Raw genomic sequence first — 24,887 nt, forward strand, 5'->3', positions numbered from 1 at the left:
TTGGTTCTGATCCTACTGAAATTTTTTAAATTTAGGAGTTGTATTATTTTTAAAAAATAGCTTTAGGAAAGTCTAAAACCATTTTATGTGATTGCCTTTATGTGATTTTCTTACGCCAATATATTATTAACCCATTAACAGTTTCTTGATTAATACCAAAGGAAAAAGAAAGTCTTTCCTGTGCTGACAGGAATTTCTTTAGGCTTTATCACTAATGTAATAGTAAGAAAGTATATTTTACTTTTTTTTTTATTCCAATTTTGAATATTACCTTGATTTCAGACAAACTATTTCCCTTTTCATTAACTATCACCTCCTTTTTGAGTTGTTCCTCCTAAAAAGAATTTACGTCATTGACATTTAAGCTGAATTTTTAATGAAAATGGCCTAAATTAAATGCCTATTTGATGTAGCCACTTATTTTTAATAAGTCATTTTTGTCAAGTACGTATACATATTGAAAAAAGCAGAAACCGCAAAATGTTCTTGGTAAATAATGAATAGTTGATTTTTTTTTCCAAAGTGCAAAGCAAAGAAAGATATTTTATGTTAGCGAATGTACAACTATTTAATTGCATTAGGCTGTTTATAATGCCATTGGTCATTTTCCAACTGGTAGAAATGAGTTAATATTTTAAATTAATCTTAAGTATTTTCCCTAGATTTTTTTTCCAGATACAGTTCTCCTAAATGAGAGGATAGTTTTTATGAAATTAACTCTGATGGTCATAGATGTTGACTTTCTGTAATTTGTTAACTTGAAAACAACATAATTCTAAAATGCATATTGCCCTCTTTGATTGTATAACTCAGGAAATAATTAAACTGTAAGCACATCATTTGATCTATGACTTATTTTAGGGTCTTCCACAAATAAGATTACATATAAATTATTTTTAAGAGTTTATGTTAAAGAGGATACGTTGTTATTAAATTACAGAGCTTCCAGGATGAGAATCTAGATAGGACGTATGTATAAATACATTTTGAACATTTCAAAGCACCTTTTAGTTAATGTGAAGTTCTTCAGATGGCCCCGTTGTCCTTTGAAGCTTCTAACACCAAGGTGTCTGTTGCAGCCCAGAGCAAGGTTACTGCTACCCAGGACAGCACTAATTTGCGATGTATTTTCTGTGGTAAGCAACATTATGTTTACATTACTTTTTCAAGCTGTGGTACATACTACTTGCACTTTTCCATAAATTTTGTTTCTTTAGGCCATAGTCTGGTTTGTGGTATTTGGGATATTATAGAAAGCTGTTTTTATGTTGTGATATTTGTTGTGGTTCATGTAGGTGATTTGGTCAGCTTTTTAGTTGGCTTGTTAGTGAGGATTTAGTTAGAATTAGGATTTTAGAACTATTTTTGTCTACCTCTTCCAACACAAACGAGAGGGGGCTTTTGTTTGTTCACTTTTATTTTTTACTCTTTTGTTTGGGAGCAAACTTTTAACTTAGATTTTAAGGAAAACATATTCATTTTAATATCATTTGAGGTATGTAAATGTGCCTTATTCAAAAGAAGCTTTTGCTTAACTTGAATTTTAGGTGTGAATGTTGTAAGAGGCAGATGTAAACTTACTGCTTTAATAGGTTTATTTCTGTGACAGTCTTTATTCAGCAGTTGAGACCTGTGGCTTAGTGAATTTACTCTTAATATTTTCTTTCACACTCACATACATGGGTACACGTTATTGTTTGCATGGACAATGTAGGTATGTCATATAACCATCCCAAATTAGAGTAAATCAGATATGATACGTATATATATTTTTTCTTATCCTTATGCAAGAGAGATATAGAGGTTCTTGTTTAAATTCTTTTTATCCCCATTTGATTCTAAAACTATTTTGAAAACCCAGGTTACAAAAAGTGACTTAGTTGTTTGAACTTATACACACATGCATGCACACACACCCCTTTTTGACTCTTCTATACCTTGACTAGCCAGATCTTTTTTTGTGAGAAATAAAGCTTATAAAGTGATATACTGCAAAAAAATTGTATTAACAATTCAACTACATGTATGTACTTTATCCATGTGACTCAGAATTTTTAATGTAGTTCCTCAGTATTACCGATATTGTTTCTTTAAAGAGAATCATTTTAAAATTTATGTACTTACTAGTTTAGGTAAAGAAGCACATTATAAATTAAAAAGAATTCTAATGTACTTCTTAATCTAAGTTGTTATTTTAGATTTGCTTCAGGTGACACAGTTAACAGCTGTGAGCCCATTTGTGTGGTTTTTATAAAACCCTTCTTAAACATAGCAGATTAAGCATTTACTCAGTAACTTTATTTCTGAAATTTCATCTCCTCCTGAGGGTTCTTCCAGGCCATTGAACTAACCATGAATGATTATTGATACTTGTTTTATTAAGAGTCTCTCGGACTCATTTTTAAAACCTAACTTTCTGCTTAAAAATTTGAGGTCCACATGCAGAATAGCAGTTTACCCAGTTGCAGAGAAAATATTAATTTGGCCTTAATAAAGGTGATTAAAAAAAAACTTTATGAAATGATGGTTAAAAAGTAGATTTTCCTCCTTATTATCTTTAACTGTGTACAAACAATATAGTTACCACTTTACTAATTTTAAATTTGATTGTATTGTGTATAATAGGACCACTTATGTTTTAGTCTGGTGTTTTAAAATAGTCTGTGGCTAAGTGTGAAACTAGATTTGTGAAAATTAAAATGGGACAGTAAGTGAAATGGCTTCAACCAGAACTCAGTATTGTAGGCAAGACTGAAATGCCACTCCTGTTTCAGAGAGATTCTAATTAGATTTCCATCATTTATAGGATACTGTATCAGTGACTTTACCACATTTTCTTTATTAGAAACAGTAATTTGCAAACTTAGATGTATATCTTCTTCTAGCCTGGACATAAATTAAGATCAGCCATTGTCTTTGGCTGTGGTTATAAATCAGGGAGAGAGAACCCTCGAACAGCTGCTGTTGCTGTTCATGATTGGTAGTTGAAACAAAGCAGGACCACTTGTTCCTTAACCTTGGTTGTTTCTTCTCTCTCTAGTTTTCCTAAAAGAGAGCAGTTAACTGCTACATCATGCTTGTAAAATACTGTCATTTGCCCACCAAGATGTTTATGAAAGTACCTATTTTGTATTTTATGAGAACACAGATAACCATTTAGGAATATGACCTATATATAGTAATAGTTACATTCTAGAAATATGGTCGCAGCTGACAACTTTGCCTAATCTTAGTTGTTTCACAGTCCGGGTGCAGTGCTTTTGGTATTATTTACCAGATTCATAATCCATTAGAATGTTTGACAAGAAGAAAAAAAATGTAATTACCTACCTGTATTTTATAATTTACCTGGAACTTTTATTTAACATAGTATGTTTACATTAATTTTTAAATGCACATGAATTTCAATGTGCTAGTTTTTGCACCTTGACAATTTTAATGAATAAGAAACAAACAAATCAGCCAGATTAAAATATAAACATGAGAAAATACCAGGGGAGGGATTCCTTCTTTCTTCCCCATTTAAGAATGTCCAGAAAGACAAATGGCCCATTATCACAAAGAACCACGTAGCAAAGAATTTTAAGAGTTGTTGTTGGATCAAATTTCTCACCAATTTAAAAAACTTCAGGGCAGTTTTTCTTTCCTTCTTATGACCAAGAATAAACTGTAGTAAATTGTTTTTTAATCAATGATAGGAACCACAAGATAGTACCCATATTTTGAAAACTTCCTTTCTAAACATTTTACCTTGTATGCTTTTAAAAAGCCTTAAAAATATTCAAAACAGGTTCTGTAAGTTGATGATTTTTTTCCCATTCAGTTTTGTGAGTTATGTAAGATGTGTTAATTTTTTTAAAATCTGTTTAATAAAATCAATAGGATTGAGTTGAAATTTGACATGAATTTTTTTATTATATTTGAGTTAATTTAGAGGTTGAATTAGTGAACTTAATCCATTAATATTACTGTTGAGATAGGATGTGCCTGTTCTAGATGTGAGCAAAACTATTATAATTGCCAAACAAATCTAACCTGCTAAGATAAAACTATTGCATTATTTATATAACCTGAGAGTCTCACTTAAATACTCAAAACATTATTTTAAAAAGTAGTTAAACCATAATCATCTTGTAAGTTGGCTATGTCACATGCTTGCATTTAGTAGTTTTGGGCAAGTATAACTTTGGATGTGTAAAGTACATCCCTGCCTAGATTTTATGCTTTCTCAAATTTAGCCTTGCTCCTTGTTTGTCCCCATCCTTTTGCCAGAAGTATCTTTTCCCTGTAATCTGTAAAATATAAAACATGAGTATATGGCCTAATATGACAGTCTTTTAAAATATATATCATCATGTTAATTTTCAAAGGAACACATTCTAGTCTGTTTACTAAACAATAATTATTTTCATTTATGCAGACACAAGGGTAATATTGATTTTTAAAAGCTTTTTTGTTGCTACAGATCACATGGAGTTAATATATTTCTGTATTTCCTTTATTTGGTTCTCAAAACAGCAGATTCTTAAGAAATCTAATTAAGCATATCCTGGCAGTTGTCATTTAAGTTGTTAGAGGGCAAATTAAATGATCAGTCTAAAAATATTTGTAAAGAGATGAGGGGAAAAAAAAGTTGGTAGGTAAGTTCAAAACAAATTAAATCTGTTTTCTGTACATAGGTTACACCATAACTGTATTACATCCTGATGGATCTTTACCTCTAGTTTTGAAGTCTACTCCACAAATATAAAATATATGTTATACGCTTAGCTCATAAATTATAGTAATTTGCTTTTATTTACTAATAAAAGCATTTTTTACTGATTTTTTTACACTAATGGTTTACAAAAGTCTTTCAGAATCTGTGCTAGGGGCATTTGGTGGCACACTAGAATTCAGAAATATGTGTATCATTTATCATATATTACTCTCCAAGAGTAGAAGATAACTATTTCTTGACTGTCTTGTTTAATGAACTAGATTTCAAGAGTGTTCTAATTTAACCTTAGCCATTGTGTATTAAGTCCAGCATTTATCTTGTTTAATTTTTATATCCAGTGACATTAAGATGTCCCATAATTCAGTGATATTCTATCTAAGAAGCTAAGAAGGGATCTGCATTATAAATAATATATGGGAATGGATGGTCATTATTTTCACATGACAGAACCATGTTGGTGTGAATGCAAGTTTCATTTTTTTCCTTCTTACCCCAAATGAAGAGTTGTTAAGATTACCTGTGTTGCATTTAAAAATTTAGATAAGTAGGTTACTTTATTATATGGAAGTTTAGCAAATGTTTGTTTTCACCAGTAATGGAAATGCCAGGCCATTAAACAAAAATGGCAGCTTTAATTGGGCAAATTTGATAAATGCATTAGCATACTTCAGTCTAGTAATAAGGTTCTCATGCTCTCTCTCTCCTGTTTTTCATTTCCAGTGTTCTATTTAGGTGAGTTTTTTAATTCTGATTTTTCATTTAAGTTCTCTTTCTCCACTTCATGAATAATTACCCCCAAGAGAATGTCTCATTGTCTTAGAAAATGTCAAGCTTAGGTGCCTCTTCAGATGCTCATTGAACACTTGTTTTACTCAAGCTCTTCATATGTAAATGTTTATTTTCCCCTTATTGTTGATGTTTTCCATTTGTTTCAAGTAAGCCTTCTGGAGATGATGACAGTATTATGTTGCAGTCTTTCATTTGCTGTGTGTTATGTAAAGCTTATATTTTATTTTGCTAGAAAAAAAGAAGATACATTTGTAAATATGTGATGGTTTTATGTTATTCTCATGATTTTATCTCCTCTGTCCAACTAGATGTGAAGATAATGTTCATCTGTAATGTTTTCCTCCCTTTATAGGGCCAACATTACCTAGACAAAATTCACAACTACCTGCTCAAGTTCAAAATGGTCCATCCCAAGAAGAATTGGAAATTCAGAGAAGGTAAATTTACAAGTTAATTGTTTGTATTTTTTCCTTTCTGTTACAGAAGACCATACTGTAGGCATGCTATTGTTGGAAGTAGATTTATATCTGTTAAGTTAGAACTTTTATTATTAATATTAGTAAGTTTGAGGATTCTCATTAATAAGTGATCAAATATTTGTCATGCCAAACACAAAAGATGTTTTAAATTTTCATAACTACCTTTTTGTAAACACCATACCCATGGTATGTTGAAAATATTTTTAATACATTTGGCAGTCTACAAAATGTCTTTACCCTTCAGTAAGTCTTAGTTATATAATAGTTACAAAGTAATCTGTGATCAGTGTTTGCTTTCACACAGCCACTTTCACTGGAAAGTTGAAATAGTGTTGACTGGTTCTATAAGGCATTGCTGTTGAGATATTATAAGGTTTTAGTAGAAAAATATAAAATTATTCTGTTTATGACTAAATGCTGGTTGAACAAGTTTGGTTTCATTATCTTCATCATTTCAGTGCAATCTAAAGATACATTTGAAATTATAGAATTACCTCATTTAGGTGTAAATTTTTCTGAATTTGCTACAAATCTGATTATAAAGTTACTTTGTAACAGAACTGTTTTATGAAATTCAATTAAAATTGAGCTAGGCAAAGTAGGGCCCCATTTTTAAATGAAATGAAAAATTTTAAGATATTCTGATATTTTTTATTAAAGACATGGCACTGAGCTCCACTTAGCTCTAGTAAGGGGACCTGGCTTTGTCACATGTTGGGAGCATGTATGTTAGGAATAGATCACAGGGCCAGACAGCAAGCCAGAGAGATTGACTGCAGTCCTCTCATCCCTTCTGAGGACACACCTCCAATTGACCTAAGGACCTCCCATTAGGCCCTGCCTCTTAATGGTATATACCATCTAGCACCACTACCCTGGAGACCATGCCTCCAACACATGAACCTTGGTGGGAGTTATGGGGGGCGGGTATATTTAAACCATATCCAAACCATAGCAGTTGGATACTATAGTTTCCTTTTAACCCTGACTTCTCTGCTGTAGCTGTCATCATTTGTTCAAGATACAGACTCATATTTTTAAAGAGTAGTATCATGGACCCTTCAGAGAATTTAGTGAAAGCAATGGACCACTACTGTCCCCATCTAGTCCTTAATCCTTCAGGTAGCTATATAATTACATACAAAAACTTGTGTGCCATTTCAGAGTCAGATATCCCCTAAGTTCTAACAGTGGATCCTCAGTGACAATTCCTCTTAAAGAGCTCATCCATTTGGATGGCCTATTGATACCTCAGTTTGAACTGTTATGATTTCATCTTTAATGTAAATTTCTTCTGCTCTTTAATATTTCTTTCATAATTTCAACTTAGAAACACTATAATCATCATTGCTCACTATGTTTATTGAACTTGTACCTTAAAACCCTTAAGATGGATTTATTCTTAACATTCCTCTCACCAATCTCTTAAGTATTCTCTTAAGTATTGCTTTAGTTTACTAGTTTTTTTTTTTTCTTTAACATTCAGTTCTTCCTACTTGGTACTGCCAGATTAATTTTTCTTAGACTCTTACACATGGCATAGATAACCTCATACAGTTCAGAGGGGCATAAAATAGAGTGAAGAAGGTACTCAATAAATGTACTCTTCCCCTCATTCTGATCTCCAGAATTAAGTTCTTCTAACCAATTCTGCTTCTTAGTACTGCTGGTAACTTCAAAACACTAAATAGTATGTTTATGCTTTTTGAATGATCAAATATATTGATAGTAGCAATTAACTCTTCATTTTGAAAAATGAGGGATTCTTTACTTCCTTTGGCAAATATTGGCAGTTATTATTTTTCATTCTGTCATTTTTTCCCCCCGTAGAACCTGTGAATGGAAATGTAACTCACTGGTAGAACACTTGCCTAGCACGTGGGAAGCCCTGGGTTTAATCCTCAGCATCCTCAAATAAATAAATAAATACAAATTACTCAAGAAGAAACCTGTGTTTTAACTTTAGATGCTATCTCCTAATTACTCTGTAAGAGGAGCAATCATTCCACATGGTTTCTTAATCCTTCTTCTCTCCCTATTTCATCATCTGATTTTTACAGCCATATCATTTTTTTAGATTATTGTCAAGGTTTATGCTATCGTAGTGTTTTTATAACTGACAGTAAATCTTTGTCTTTATGTATGTAAATGATCATTGTCTCCCCCTTTCTTGTTAGTCATTGGACTCTTGAGTTTTCACATATCCCCTAAGTTCTAGGGGCTGGACCATAGTTCCATCGTTTAACTCAATACTTGGTGGAGTTGAGGACTCATCTACAACTCTTAAGAATTTAAAAAAATGTATTGCTTTCATCATTTCTTTCTTGCTTTTGTTTCTTGGTTATTTTTTCTTGTTCTTTTTATTTTGTTCTACTGGTCAAATGCTAGACCTTTTGGATTATCTTCTTAGGATACTTACCATTTCTCATTTCCTATCTGTTTTTGTTTTATATTCTTGGCAGTTTTCTTAACCTTGTATTCTGGACCAGCAGTATTCAGTAGAACCATATATGAAATCACTTTTATTCCCCCTAGTAGCCATACTAATAAAAGTAAAAAATACAAGTGAAATCCACTATATCAGAAATATTACCATGTCAATGTGAAATAAGTATAAAATTATTTAGATATTTTATATTCTATTTTTTATGCTGATTCATCAAAATTCAATATTTTACACTTAAAGCACATTTCTGTTTAGGCTAAACACATTGCAAGTGTTCTGTAGATACATGGGACTCATGGGGACCTAATTGAATAGCACAGTCTTATCTCTTATTAAAATTTTGATCTTCATGGTCTTTTTCTTATTTGTGCTTGTTCCTTGTTCATGACATTGTGTACTAAATTTATGGCTGTACCTTCAGTGACTCTTTTTTCTCTTTCTTTGCTTGAGTCATCTTCCTCGTAAAACACTGTGTTTAGTTGTACTCAAGTATCTGGATATCCTTAGTGGTCTGTTTATTTCTAAAGAGAATTAGGGTAAATGATAGCAATACTTGGCATGGGTTTCCTGTTGTATTAAGGAAGTCAGACTCTACTTGGTAGCATTCTTCTGTGACTGAGAGGTCTGTGAAAGTGGGCAGAGCAAGTAGACTTGACAAGCTGTTCTTGAGGATGTCAAGGAGAGCAACCAGGCCTCAGGGTCCCACAAATGCTGAACTATCTTTAGTTCCCCAAAAGCCTAGTTTATCTGAGGCTGCTTGTTCCATTCCTTTAGAGGATAGTCTTCTGTGGTAATACTGTTCTATCCAAGCTAGGGCTTGGGGGTGAGGGTAGCCAGTACTGTTGTTCTGAGTGCTTAGGATATATTGAAGGATGAGGGGAGGGCAGAAAACCTTAACCAAATCAGATAATAAACATGACATAGAAGAGTAGGAGATGATAAATGCTATGGGGGAAAATAGATTATATGTTATACAGAGGCAAGGGGAAGTTCTGGTGGTAATTTTTAAAAGATTGGCCAGGATAGATCTTAGTGAGATGAAAGAAAGGAAGGAATTAGCCAAGCAGATACTGTGTAAGTGGATTGTATTGATAGTTGGGTTATAAGAGGGAGTAGTTAGTGCTTTGGCCTGAGGGCAGGATTGTGCTTGTGTGTACACGGGAGAAAAGAAAACCACAGAGCCTGGAGCAGAGAGACCACAAATGGAAGAGGGGAGCAGTAGGAGATGAAGATGTGGGGTGGCGGGTGGAGGGCATATAGATCATGCAGGACATTGCAGGGTATTATAAAGAATTTAGCTTTTATTCCAAAAGAAATGAAGAATGACTGGGCAGATTTGAGCATAAGAATGACAATATTTTAACAGAATCAGACAATTGGGGGCAGTTGGTTGTTTCAGTAGTTCAACAAGAGACTGTTGAAGTCAACTAGGCAAGGAAATAGTGATGGCTTCCATCTGGTAGTAGAGGTGAGAAAATGCACACTTTTATCTGTCCTGGTGGATTGTATTGATTGATGGATAATAAGAGAAGGAAAGGGGTTGACACTTTTAGGCTAAGTGGAGTTAGCATTAACTGAGATAGGAAAGATTGTGAGTAGAGCAGGTTTTGTTGGAGTATGTCAGGGATGAATGTTGAAGATGTTAGGTGAGATATTTATTGGGCATCCAAATAGAGATGCTGAATAGGTGAACTAGTCTGTAGGAGACTAGGAAGGAAGTCTAGACATAACTCATTCTTACTTCTGTCTCCTACAAATTTATGATAAATTTACTGTACTAATGGCAGTCCTTCTCAGTTTTTTACTTCATTGGTTATATTTATACACATTTTTTATGATTCTAGAATTTAAGTATAGTTTTGGAGGAGAGAGGATAAGATTGATTGCTCATTCTGCCAGCCTAAATAAGTGTCTGAACACTTTGTCTTGTTGCCTCCCTGTTTAGCATTCCTATGCTATATCCAGAGTTGATTTTTTTTTTTTTTTTTTTTTTTTTTGGCCTGACCATTAGGGTCCTGCTCTGTGTACCTCTTTAATTTCTTATGACACTCTCTCTATACACCATACTTAATTTGCCTTGTGTACTGTGAGTATAGAATTTGCCTCTTCTGCTATGCCCTACTCATCCATTCTGTGTTGTCCTTTTCTGTAGACTCTTCTCCAAACACACACTGATATCATTCTTTTGAAAATTCCTACAACTTAAGTAACACACAGTTTTATATTTTCTTCTGAAATAATGTAAAAAAAATATTAGTGATAATTAACTTAGTAAGTCAACAAATCTTTAAAACTAGCTAGGCCAGGGAGGGGAATGAGTAAGCTACTGTGGTGCCTGTTGATAAGCAAGCCACCTGATAGTGGTAAAAGCAGGATGATTAGCTAAAAATCTTCATAAGAAGTGTGTAGATACCCAGATTTCCTCCACCACAGAACAAACAGAAGATTGCAGACTTATTCTCATATGGTTGAACTAAAGACCCTCTCATTCAGTGCTGTTCATTGGAAAAATAATGCAAAGCACATGTGATTTAAAATTTTCCAGGGACTACATTTTTAAAAATGCAAAAGAAACAAGTAAAATTAATTTTAATAATACGCTTAACTGTATACATCAAACATTATCATCTTAATAGCTCATCGGTACAAAATTTTAGAGATTTTACATTATCCTTTTTTGTACTAGATCTTCAAAAATGGGTGCAGATTTTTGTATGTAAAGCACACCTTAGTTCAAACTGGGTATGTTACAAGTGCTCAGTCATGTGACTACTATGTTAGAAAGCATAGCAGACTAGACCATGGGTTGGCACACTACAGCTTCCTGGCAAATTGGCCTTGTAGCCTGTTTTATATAGCTGAGAGTTAAACATGGCTTTTTTATTTTACTTTAGAAAAAACTATATTAAGAAAAGGCTGGTTTAAAAAAAAAACACAATAAAATTTAAAAAAGGATGAATTGGTGATATAGCTCAGTGATAAAGTGCTTGCCTAGCATGCGCAGGGCCTTTTGGGTTTGATTGTGCTAGAACTGAAAGGAAGATAAATAAATAAAAGCTACAGAGATACCAATCTGGCCCCTTACAGAAAAAGTTTGCCAAGCCCTGATCTAGACCAAGGAATGCGAGGCACAGCTATGAGGATGTGGGATGAGGTACCAGCTGAAAAGAGAGATTAAGTGAAAGTTCTCTTTCCCTTGCTTAACTCCTAGATAGAGGCACCCAGACCTTAGAGCCAAGGCAAGAAACTAAGATTCTTGTTTGGGCAAACCACCTTTGGCCAAAGAGAAAAGATGAGATGTTGACACTCAAGTAAATAATTTACATAAGGTGTTCTGATGAGCTTTAGTGCTAATTCTGAACACAAATGGACAGTCTAGAATCATTAAACCCTTGAGGACAACTTCTATGCCATGAAGACAGACCAAAACTGGATTGACATTGGATGAAATAGATGCAGGAAGTAGATGAAAACTCAAAAATGTATTATTATACCTTCAGAGGATTAAGAATATATTTCATTTGTGAAACAAAAATTGGTATTTTTTAAAACTTTTTTTAGATATTGATAGACCTTTATTTTTTATTCATTTATTTATATGTGGTGCTGAGAATCAAACCCAGTGCCTCATACATGCTAGGCAAGTGCTGTTCCACTGTGCTACAACCCCAGCCCGGTAGTTTATTTTAAAAGAATCAGAATAAAATAGTATAACTGGAACTTTTTTAAAGTGTAAAGTTTTTGACATTTTTTTTTAAGGAGGCTTTAAGTTTTTTAAAGTTTTGAGAAAGAAAGAAAGAATATCAGTAGGTGTTCCAAATAATGAGTTCTGGGGTGGAAGTGAGAGAACACAAATGTGAGGAGGTTAATCTCCAAATAAATAATTTAAGAAAACTTACCAGAACTCAATGACTTGATTATCTATGTTAGAAGTCTGCAGACTTTTTTGGTAAAGATCCAGATAGATGAGGCTTTAAGGACCCATAAATTCTCTGTGGCATTTACTCAACTCTTATTTTGTAGCTTGCTAAAGATAAGATGTAAATAAGTAGGTATTGACAAATTGAAAAGGCTGACCAAGTGCCCAGCCCAGCAGGTGTGGAAAAACATAAAATGACCCATCACTTGGGCATATCACAGTAGAGAGTTAGAATACTACAATAAAAAGATTTCAAAAGCCTGGGGAAGGAGATGAGAGAGCTTTTAGAATCCTGAGAGAAACTCTGTTCTAAAACCTTCTCTTCTACATTATTTCCTAGGAAGCTTTTGAAAGTTGTGTTCTGTTAAAATGAGAATGTAAAACCAAGAGTGATGAAACCCTGTTAGAGCCAACAAATAGGGCTGGGGATGTAGTTCTGTGGTAGAGCACTTGCCTTAGCATGTGTGAGGCCCTGGGTTCAAACCCCAGCACCCTGCCCCCCAAAGATAGGGGATCCCTCTTAGGAAAGAGAGAAGGTAATTCCCAGGTTGAAGGCAAAGCAACCTGGGGAGCAGCCCTTCTGATTGGAGCCAGGACTTCTTAGTGTTCCTGATGGATGTGTTTGAGGGAAAGAAAAAGAAAGTAAGCAAACAAAAAACCTGAACATTTGATATGTTTAACCATGTTGAGATGGTTAATAGTTCTGATCAAGAGTTTGGACTGAAACAGGGATAGGTACATAGAAAAAAAAAGTAACAAAAAGGTACTAGCTTTTGGCCCCTAGAGTAAGAAATTATTCCAGAAAACAAACATACAAAGTGAATAATATAACTTGGGAATATTGATGTATTCAAAATAGTGTTATGATTTTTTTTTTTTTTTTTGGAGAGTGGAGAAAAAAGTTTTGGGAGTCGGAGTTGTTGGAATTAAATAATTTGCATTTACATAGTAGGAAGTTAGTAGATAATATCTAAATCTGAAAAATCAAGACTATAGCTCTAAACAGGGCTGGGGAGATAGCTCAGTCGGTAGAGTGCTTGCCTTGTAAGCCCTGGGTTCGATCCCTAGCACCAAAAAAAAAAAAAAAAAAAAAAAAAAGAATATAGCTCTAAACAAATTGTATTTGGAAACATAAGCTAAATACCAGAGTAGTAAAAGTAGTTGACTTTTTGGGGGGACATGGGGGTAGCAGGGATTGAACTTAGGGGTGCTTAACCACTGAGCCACATCCGCAGCCATTTTTACTTTTGTTTTGAGACAGGGTCTCACAGAGTTGCTTATGACCTTGCTAAGTTGCTGAGGCTAGGTTTGAACTTACGATCCTCCTCTTTCAGCTTCCTAAGTTGCTGGGATAACAGGTGTGCACTACAGTTGGCTTTTAAAGGAGACAAAGTAGAAGTGGTGAGGGTTGTAAGATTACTATTTTATCATAAGCCTTGTAATGCTGTTTGACTTTTTAAGCTAGGTATTACTTCTGTAAGTTTAAATTTTATTTTTAATTAAAGTGGAATTTATAAATGTTTACTTTAGATATCAAACATTATTGGTCTAAAAACTCTAATATAATAATATACAATAGAATTGTTTTTTATTCACATGTGTATCATTCGTTAAGCCAGTTTTTGCTTTCTACTCATATTATTGATATTTGACTTCCTTGACTGTGATGGAAAAATATATTCTAAGACACATGAGTCAGTCCTGTGTTAGTCTCAATGTAGACTGTAATTTAGTTAATATCTATAAATAGTTTGCAAATCACTGCTACTCTCTGAAAGTTATAAAAGGAGAATACTAGTCCTAGTACAGAACTGAGGAGTCACAGCAATGAAAGTATATAGCCCTCCCATTAGCCTTCAGAGGCAGGATGGACCAAAAGTTGACCGACTTATATTGTAAGTACTGTATTGTCTCAGGAACTTTGTAAGATTGAAACCATCTGGTTTTGTTTTTTCCATTTTTAATTTTGTTTACTAATGAAGTGAAATGCTCACATATTTACTATCAAAATATATCTGTATGCTTTTATTTTTTGACAAATGTCATTAATATCAATGTTATTAAATGTTATCAATTCAGAATGTTTTTCCTAGTCCAAACTCCTACTTCATTATGTCAGTTGAAATTCCACTACCTTTATCTAATGCTATTCATTATAGGTAAATCCAGATGAATTTGTATTTTGAAATTTGTTTTTTATATTTAACATGCTTCAAAAGAAAATAAGTTTCTGAGGCAATATAAACTATGTGTGTGAACATGTGTGCTATCAGTCTCATTGTTGGCCAGTGTTTTTTGCATCTATTTACATTTGAAGATAGCTCTTTGGAGAGAAATATTTTAGTGGTGGGGAGGAATCTAGGTCTGATTGTTAAATGCTTTAATGTTTATAATGGTGATCATTTGCATTTAATTGTTTTTGAAAAAAAGTTATATTTTCTGAAAATTTCAAAATTATTGAAAGTTCATATTCTAATTTAAAAGAAATTAGCCTGTTAGAATTATTCCATAGTTCAGAATCAGGGCACTTGTACTTCAACAGAATCAAGAGGATTCCATTAATACCTAAAGAAAATATTTAGAAGCTTTATTTAGCTTCCTGAAATAGCTCTAGGAAGTTGAGCCACATGGATTACCAGTATGTGAACTGGCAGTGATAATTGTGAGAAAAGCAAGGTTTATAAATTTTGAAGTTCTCCCTAAAAATATACACAACTCTCTTGGTTTGGAGGCTAAAAACCTTAAAGCCAGCTTTATAAATCATCCAATTTAGGAGGGAACTTTTGACTTACAAATCAAAAGTTCTGCTTGACACACTTTTTAGGGAATTATATTTAGATAGGCATGTTTTCAGTGAGCAGGCTGAAAATTAGCTAAAGATATTGAACACTTTCCTTTCTTTAAAACAATCTTCTGCAGATGTATGAATTACATGATTCAGTTAACTTGGAAATATTTTCTGCCATCATCCCCTCCCCACCACTCCCCTCCTCTCTTCCTTTCTTTTCTTTTGCACCAGGGATTGAAACCAGGGCCTTAGCCATTGAGCCACATCCCAGTCCTTTTTGTGTTTTATTTTGAGATGAGGTCTCACTAGATTGCTTACAGTCTCACTAAGTTTTTGAGACTGGCTTTAAACTATGATCCTCCTGCCTCAGCCTCCTAAACTGCTGGGATTACAGTCATGCACTACCATGCCTGACCTCTTATATCAGTAAATACTCTCTTATATAGACTGAATGCCCTAGAATATTGTGACTGTCAAACAGTCTTTTAAAGTCATTACACCCTTGTCATAAATGCAGTTATTCAGTGATTGTTCCAAGTTTGCCTCACCCATACTTGACCTCCTACCTGAAACTTAACCTTACTTTTTGTGTTAGAAACACTGTGTGGTTTGGAGAAATAGCCATTAACTTGGGGGTTAAAAAGCAACCAAGAATTAGAATGAGAAACGAAATGCAATCAGAATACTATGTGGTTCGACTATGAACAGTGCTTACATTATTATAGTAATTATAATAATTATATTAATATTATATGCTTACATAATTATTATAATAAAATTATTAATATTCCTGATATTAATATTATTGATTTAGTCAAACTGTTTTCCCACGTGGGAAGCATCTTGCCATTAGAAGAAAGTAGATAGCTGAAGTTAAAACACGAACAGTTAAAAAGAGTGGTAAATGGGTAGGAGGGTTGGAGTATACTGTGCATTGCTGTGCCCCCCTGGATTTTCTTTCTTTTTTTTTTTTTTTCCAAAAGCTGTGTATTTTGATACAGATGAGTCTGTTGTTGTTTCTGGGGTGGTAGTGAGGATGGAACCCAGGGCCTTGTGCATGCTAGGCAAGCACTCTACCACGGAGCTTCAGCCTCAACCAGATTTTGATACAGATGAAAGAGAAGGCTCAGACAGTAAAAGGAACTAAAAACATGGATTTTTAATTAACCCCAGTTGAGTTTTTTTCATTAGATGCAGATTGTTAAACACACACATACATAGGACTTCAAAAAAAAATTCTGGGGGCTGGGGTTGCGGCTCACATGATGGAGCTCTTGCCTGACACATGCGGGGCACTGGGTTTGATCCTCAGCACCACATAAAAATAAATAAAATAAAAGGTATTGTGTCGCAACTACAACTGGAAAAACCAAACCAAACAAAACGTTCTTTTGAATACATCTCATTTCTTGATGTTATCCCCACAATGATGATACCATTACTCTACATCTTTGACTACTAATTATTTATCAAATAGCATAATGAAGTCAGTACTATATCCTGAAAATCTGATATTATTATTAATATCTTAACTACTTATAAGAAGCACTACCGTAGGTTTTTTTCTTCTTCTTTTTTCTTCTCTTTGCAATCATTGTTAAGTATGATGATAAGATGATAGAGGTGGAGCAGTGGTTGGGGTATGGTGTTTTGTGAGAAAAGTAGGATTGATTTACTTGTTAAGTGTCCATTTTCTTGTTTTATGGCCAGCTTAGGAAACCTGGAAGGGGGAGAGTGTTTTGGAATTGGTTTATTGATAACTGCTAGGAGGAACAAAGGTAGCATACTTGTTCTTTCAATTAACTTTGTCCCTTATTAGAACCCAACAAGTTTATTAGTCCAGAGAACATTCCAGTTTGAAATTCCCAAATAATAATTATTATTAAAGCTTACATTTATTGAATATTAAGCTCCAGGTCCAAAGAGCTTTTAAAATATTGCCTCTTTTAATCTTCCCTGCAATACCATGAACTTTATGTATAAGATGAGGATAACTTGTTTTTTTTAAAAGGGGAAGATTAATGGGTACAAGGTTTTCTAAAGGCAATTTGAAACCACGTATTTTCAAAAAAAATCTTAAGATTTTATTTTACTTTATTTTTTTGTGCCCGAGATTGAATCCAAGGGTGTTTACACTGGGCCACATCCCCCAGCCACCCTCCCCCTGCTTTTTTTTTTTTTTTTTGAGATAGGACCTCACTAAGTTGCTGAGGCTGGTCTTGAACTTGTGATCCTTTTGCTTCAGCCTCCCAACCTACTGGAATTACAGGCAGATGCCTCTGTACCTGGCCAAAATTTTAAGAAATTTATACCTTTCCTCTTAGCAAATTGGTGTGTGTCAGTATTGGTCTTATAGAAGCCATTGGAAAAGGATTCAAAGATGGAGATAACTTTATTGCTATATTAGTAATGGTACCAGGACAACTTAAATTCTACTATGAGAGACTGCTTAGCCTTGGGGAGAACTAAACAATGGAACATTATGCACTCTGGGAGAATAAAGATGCCAAACTCAGTGCCTTATGGTAACTTTCACAGTATGTTAAGTGAGGGCTAAGAAAGCAGACTTCAGAGTAGTAGGGAAATAGAATTCTAATTATTTGCTTTTTAAAACTAATGAAAGGCTGAGAGAGAGACAGAGTGTGTGTGTGTATAATGTTAATGTTAATTATAGTTGCTTCTGGATGTGAGATTTTAATGATTTAAATTTATTTCTTTACTTTTTACTTAACTGTTATTTTTTTTTAATTCAGCAAATTTTATAAAACTGTATCAGTTGCCAGCCATGTATTTGCTAAAATGATCATGTATTTTTTGTATAGTTAAAATTTGATGGTATTTTTGAGGAAGAAAATAGTAATTTCACAACTTTTTCCCCCCAGTAAATGATTAAATCGATGACTTGATTTTTAGTTATTAAAGTGGCATGTTCAGTTAAATGGAAAATCATTTTATTTGTAAGACTTAATTCACAAAATATACAGAATAAAATGAGGGGCAAATAAAAATGAGGGGCAATAAAACTTCAGGGCAAAGTGCTGAAGCAGTCTGCCAATATGATCCTAATAAGAAGGATTATTTTCATTTGTATGAAATGTAAGTCATCTCTAAGAGCATTTCTTCATGTGGAGGAAAGATGTTGATCACATGCTCTGCATTACTTTTATTTGAATCAGAAATGAAGTAAACATCAGTTTTAGTTATAAGTAGCCATGTATGCATATTTAAAATTTTTTTTAAATTTCAGGCAACTGCAAGAACAGCAACGACAGAAGGAGATGGAAAGGGAAAGGCTGGAGAGAGAAAGAATGGAAAGGGAAAGGTTAGAGAGAGAGAGGCTCGAGAGGGAGCGAATGGAACAAGAGCAGCTGGAGAGAGAAAGGCAAGAACGGGATCGGCAGGAGCGCCTGGAGCGGGAGAGGCTAGAGCGACTGGAGCGGGAGAGGCAAGAAAGGGAACGACAAGAGCAGTTGGAAAGGGAACAGTTGGAATGGGAGAGAGAGCGCAGAGTATCAAATGCCGGTAAGGAGCTCTGATCTGTTTGTTCTTGCACTAAGCTTGGATGTGGTTCTGTGTAATCTTACATTAGGATATTTCACATGTGAGATGCTTATTAGCATTGAGCAATACAGTTTGAAAGTATGAAAAACATGGCTCAGTTACTGCTTTAACCTTTTCTTTTTATTACTCTTATTGCTTAGAGACTTAAAGAAAGCTCTTGGAAATTTTTATCCTGACATCTAAATCTTCTAATCTCCTTATAAATTGGCTATTAAAGTATGAGTGTTTTTAAAGGATGAATTTGGATCTCAAATAATTTACCTAGTTTTATAGTATCATGCAGTAAGAAATTTGGGCCAGGTGTGTAGCATGTACCTATAATCTCAACCAATCAGGAGGCTAAGGCAGGAACATCACTAGTTCAAAGCCAACATTGACAAGTTTAAAGAGAACCAATCTCAAAATACAAAGATCTTGGGATATAGTTCAGTGGTAAAGCACCCCTGGGTTCAATCCCTAGTTATCATACCCCCCCCTGCCAAAAAAAAAGAAACTATCCTAATGGTAGTCTAAAGTTTTTGAAGAAGGTATTAAAGCAGTAAATGAAACTGTTCTAAAACTGACTAGCTATTTAAATATATTTTTTAGTATTTCTGAAAATCAGTGAAAATTACTAAATTTGATGGAATTTTTGAAAGACATAAGGTTGAAATATAGCTGAAAGTTCAAGGTATAATAACATTCGTTGTAGGATTTAAGAATTTTCTTATGACCTATATCAAAAGTCCCAGTGTGGGTGGTTATATGTTGGTTGGTTCATTTATTGTTTAAGTTAAATCCATTTGTTTTTAACTGCCTAATTATTTTTTGGAGTTTGGGCTACCAAAACAAAACTTATACAAATAATCATTGAGTTAGGAGGTTCCTCATCTTTTGTAGTAAATATTTTGCCAGTCTTGATATTTGTCATTTTTTTTAAAAGCAAACCAAATTCTGTTTATGGAACTAGTCATGTAATTTTAATGTCCTTTTTGCGGACTAAATAATAAAAATTAAGACTGCACTATCCTTTTTTTATAAAGAATAAATTTATCAATTTAATTTATTAATCTACTTAATAGAGAAAAGAAAACTTCATCCTTTTCTGGATCTTAAAATGTATTTATAAGTTAAAGTTTTCTTGGGTGAAAGCTGTTATTTGTATATGTGCCTAATTCTCTGGTACTAACTGTAGTCTACATTTATACATTTTGTCTGATTGCTGGTTTCGTGGCTTCACTAGCTCCCTTTTTCTCTCTTCTTTTTTTATCCTGTCTTTTGCTGCTGCTTTCCACCTTCTGTCCAGCTCCATCTTCAGACAGCTCCCTGTATAACGCTCCACTTCCTGAGTATTCCAGTTGCCAGCCTCCTTCAGCACCTCCTCCATCATATGCTAAAGTCATCTCAGCTCCAGTGTCAGATGCCACTCCTGATTACGCTGTAGTGACTGCTTTGCCACCTACTTCCACACCCCCTACACCACCAATGCGACACTCAGCGACACGTTTTGCAACATCTTTAGGTTCAGCCTTCCACCCAGTTCTTCCCCATTATGCTACAGTTCCTCGTCCTCTGAACAAAAACTCTCGACCTTCTTCTCCTGTGAACACACCCTCTTCTCAGTCTCCAGCTGCGAAGCCCTGTGCCTGGTCTACTTCCAATTTCTCGCCCCTCCCTCCATCTCCTCCAATAATGATTAGCAGTCCTCCCGGCAAAGCTACTGGCCCAAGGCCTGTCCTCCCTGTTTGTGTTTCTTCTCCTGTGCCCCAAATGCCTCCATCACCAACAGCACCGAATGGGCTGCTGGACTCAGTAGCATACCCAGTGTCTCCACCGCCTACCTCAGGGCCAGCAGCGCCACCGCCGCCGCCGCCTCCACTGCCTTCCCTCGCATCACTCTCACACTGTGGATCTCAAGCTTCTCCTCCTCCAAGCACCCCTATTGCCTCAACTCCCTCATCCAAGCCCAGTGTTCTCCCTTCTCCCTCTGCAGCTGCCCCTGCCTCTGTGGAGACTCCTCTAAACTCTGTGCTGGGAGACTCCTCTGCTTCTGAGCCAGGCTTACAGGCAGCCTCTCAGCCGGCCGAGACTCCAGCCCAACAGGGTAAGGCCTTCCTTATTGCTGCTAACAACTAATCACTTGAAAGTATTGCATAACTACAAATATAACTGCCTAGAAGAAAGGGTCAGGTGGTTTTAATAATTGAACATCTGTGTCATGTGACTTTTTTAATCTGAAAAATTAAAGGTAAAAGTAATTTTTGTTTATTTTATTGGGTCAGTCGTATTGGAGTGATGGATGGGGAATTCCCATATTGAACTAGCTTTTGGTATCTTCTGCAGTATCATAAAAGGTGTTTTCTAGTGTTTACACTTCACTAGGAAGATTTAACTTGACCCTTTTGATCTACCACACCAAAAATATGTTTTAAATTGTTTCTATTTACTTTCTGAGACAGACTTTATTTAGTGTCCAACTGTAGTCATAAGATAAACCATCTTGGAGGTTCCTTTGGAGCTGTTTTGTTCTTGGGCCCTTTTCATGTTGGCCTGTCCTGTGTTTGGTTTCCCATATTGGATTTTCAGGATGGCTGTCACCTGGACCCTAAGGAGCATCCTGACTTTGTAGAAAGGGGTAGTGGGCTTTGTACGTGATCCAAGCTTACTTGAAGTAGTGGTAGAAGGGATGACTGAGAGAATAGCATCTGATATAGTTATTTCCCACTCCTCCTTAACACACACTCTGTCAGGGGAGAGAGGATGGAGAGGATATAATTTCTCAGTGTGTATTATTTACAAATACAGAAGGACCTGGTTCTGTAAGTAAATAAGAAGATACCTAACAACCCCCATTCCCACGAGATCTTTAAGTTTAGGATTTAGGGAGGAATGCAGAGAGGATGCTGGAAGAGTATTATAATCGGGATCTAAATATACCTCTTCTTTAAAAATTGTAGTTCCTAATTAAAGTAATAAGGTTGTTATTGGTCTGAGTAGTTTTGTTTTTATTGACGTTAGCAATGAACTAGAGAGACAAAGCAAACCTGATGAAGCTGACCTGTCCACCTGCTCCATTCTCACAACTCATAATGCTGCACAGGACAGCCTGTTGTTCTGTGCTCTACAGTGAACAATTTATGTTTTCTACTGTACAACTGTTCAGTCTGAAGAAGTTAACAGTTACCACCCAGTGTGCAAATAGGACTTTGTTTTTTAAAAAATGAAAACAAAGGGTCTGAGGTTGTAGCTTAGTGATAGAGCACTTGCCTCACGCATGTGCTCAATCCTCAGCATCACATAAATAAATAAAATAAGGGTATTATGTCCCTCTACAACTAAAAATATTTTTAAAAAAATGTAAACAAAAACAAAACCAAAAAAATTTTATTTTAAACCTTAAGGGAGAGATTATCTACTGGTTCAGTATTCTGATATTAAAGTGTTGTTCACTTCCTTTGTGATTTTACAGGATTTGAACACATTTTATACCCATCTCAAAGGCCAAAACAACTCTGAACTTCACATTCTATATTATTTAATTATTTCTGAGAGTTACTTTGCAATTTTAAGTTCCCATCAGTGATGTTCACCTCTGCTACATGTGGGATTTAAATATAGAATATTGTTTTAAGATACTGAAGCCTGGTACTCACTTCTCATTCATATTCTTAGTCCAATCACTTTGTCTATAAACATTAAATATCTGAATTCATTATAGTAGATATACTATCTTAACACCTAAATTTACATGGGTTGTTTGGATTTGTTATTTCAAATAGTACTACCTACCACCAGAGATACTTATTTGGCATGCTTAATTCTCCCAAATTGTACAAGCATTTATTTTGCTTATTTTTGCAGTTCTGATGGGGGAAAATTTTTAATTAGGTGATCTGTTGCATAGTTCTATTACTAAAGATCTAACGTTAAAGTAAGTAGTTACATATATACTTTGGCTTTATATTTTAGTATCTTTTAAAAACCAATCTAGTCTCTAAACATTATAACAAATTAAATCCCAAGCATACCAAGTATTTGATTCTACTTAATTTACCATGGCATTCTATATACCTATACATGAAAAATATTACTTGACTCTTGTTGATGGTCTTTCTTTAACATTTCTTCCTTGCAGGTGTTGTCTTGGGACCACCTGCACCCCCACCTCCCCCACCACTCCCACCATGTCCTGCTCAGGCCTCAGCACTTCCTCCTCCCCCAGGACCCCCTCCACCACCCCCGCTGCCATCCTCTGGCCCTCCACCACCCCCCCCTCCTCCCCCACTTCCTAATCAAGTGCCCCCTCCTCCACCACCACCTCCTGCCCCTCCCCTCCCTGCATCTGGATTTTTCTCGGGATCTGTGTCAGAAGACAATCGTCCTTTAACTGGACTTGCAGCTGCAATTGCTGGAGCAAAACTTAGGAAAGTGTCACGGGTAAATATGTTTCCAAATTACTGTATTTTAAAAATGTGTATCTTATTTCTAAATATCTAAAATACTGGATATATTCTAATTTTATAAACCTTGTGTTATTAACTTCATTGATTTAAAAGTCAGAATAGTTAAAATTTATAGAAAAGTTGTAAGAATGGCATAAAGGATTTCTGTGAACCTATCATCAGTATTTATAGTTAACATTTTATCTGTATTTTTTTTGTGTGTGCTTCCTTCTGTACACACATTATTTTTATCTGAATGATTTGAAAGTAAGACAGAAACATCATGCCCGTTTCCCTAAATATTGCATTGTGTATTTTGTAAAAACAAGGGTATTCACCTACATGACCATAGTGTAATTACCAAATTAGGAAATTTTACATTGATAGAGTATGATAGTCCACAAATGTATCCAAATTTATTTTAATCTGTGACAGTTGCTCAATCTTTCTTTTCAAAATTCTTGACATTTTTTTGAAGTTTTTTTAAAAAAATGTTTTTAATATTTTTTATATTGTTTTTTAAAATTTTTTTAAATTATGTTTTTTAAATGACCTTCTATTTTGACTTATTTGAATTTTCCTCAGTGTTACATTCAGTTTATGCATTTTTGGTGCAAAAATATCAATAAAGTTATGACCTTCTCAGTGTAGTGTACAGGAAGATGTGATATTAGTAATGTTAACTTTGATAAAAATCTCCATTCATATATAAATTAGTACTGTTCACTTTGCTGGTTCTTAAGGTATAAAAAATAATATTTAAGTAGTTTTTAAAAATTAATGTTGACTGTCCTATTTTTAATGCAGTATATTCATGAGCATGATTGTCTAACATAGGGAATTATTATGTGTGTGTATTCTCTCTCATTAAGATGGAGGATGCCTCTTTCCCAAGTGGAGGAAATACCATTAGCATGAACTCGGTCTCATCCAAAACAGATACAGGTCGTGGAAATGGACCCCTTCCTTTAGGGGGTAGTGGTTTAATGGAAGAAATGAGTGCCCTGCTGGCCAGGAGGTGAGAAATTTTATTATAGTGGATGTGTCCAGAATCAAGAGGAATTTGCTAATTTTATTCTGGAGATAACTAGAGAAAAGGAATTTTTATATTGAGTTAGATGATTTTTTTTTAAAAAATCATTTTGCTGTCTTTCTAGGAGAAGAATTGCTGAAAAGGGATCAACAATAGAAACAGAACAAAAAGAGGACAAAAGTGTGAGTGACAAAAGTGTAAGTGAATAAAAAGTCTCGCACACCTTAAATATAAAATTCAAGCACAGCTCCTTAGAAAAACATGTCATATTAATTTGAACTTCACAATTAGTTTGAATTTAGAGTTGCTTATTTTTAAATATGCATATCTTTGAAATGGCTTGTTTTGAGTATTATTTACAAAATTTAAATGGCATTATTAAAATGAGTGACTTGGAGTTGTGGAAGAGCATTGAAGTTCAAACCTATATAGAATCAGTTGTATTGTTTTGGCCACCTTTAAATGAGTGAATGACCTCTTGCTAGTTTTTTTCCCCCCGCCCCCATCTCTTAGGCTCTCACTTTCCTTGAATTAATGTAAAATGAAGAATTTGACTAAATCAGCAGTTTGTCATCCCAGGCCCCACCCCAGTTCAGCTGTACACACTTTCCTTTGTCTGTTCTGTATGTTGGTGTTCAGCACATAATTGTTTTCCCTGCACCATTTGACTACCTTTCATGCCATTCCTCAGCTGTCTGGAATCTGGCTTCATAGTATTGGCTAGGGCAGGT

At 34.7% G+C, this 24,887-nt stretch overlaps 1 protein-coding gene across 11 annotated transcripts in view; it reads left to right on the forward strand.

Annotated features, from left to right (window-relative positions):
- ENAH (ENAH actin regulator) overlaps positions 1-24,887 on the forward strand; it is a 144,170-nt gene that overhangs the window by 103,559 nt on the left and 15,724 nt on the right. For 2 of the 11 annotated variants that reach the window (XM_079106656.1, XM_079106660.1), the window contains exons 4-10: positions 1,080-1,136; positions 5,862-5,946; positions 18,389-18,663; positions 19,988-20,785; positions 22,817-23,118; positions 23,996-24,141; positions 24,281-24,338. In XM_079106656.1, coding sequence (XP_078962782.1) covers positions 1,080-1,136; positions 5,862-5,946; positions 18,389-18,663; positions 19,988-20,785; positions 22,817-23,118; positions 23,996-24,141; positions 24,281-24,338 — 1,721 coding nt within the window. Of the gene's footprint in view, positions 1-1,079; positions 1,137-5,861; positions 5,947-13,915; positions 14,249-18,388; positions 18,664-19,987; positions 20,786-22,816; positions 23,119-23,995; positions 24,142-24,280; positions 24,339-24,887 lie in introns of those variants that run through there. The other 9 variants (XM_079106663.1, XM_079106665.1, XM_079106659.1 and 6 more) reach the window with 5 other exon arrangements.

The sequence above is a fragment of the Sciurus vulgaris genome (genome assembly GCF_902686455.1).
Source record: "Sciurus vulgaris genome assembly, chromosome: 12".
Taxonomy (NCBI): domain Eukaryota; kingdom Metazoa; phylum Chordata; class Mammalia; order Rodentia; family Sciuridae; genus Sciurus; species Sciurus vulgaris.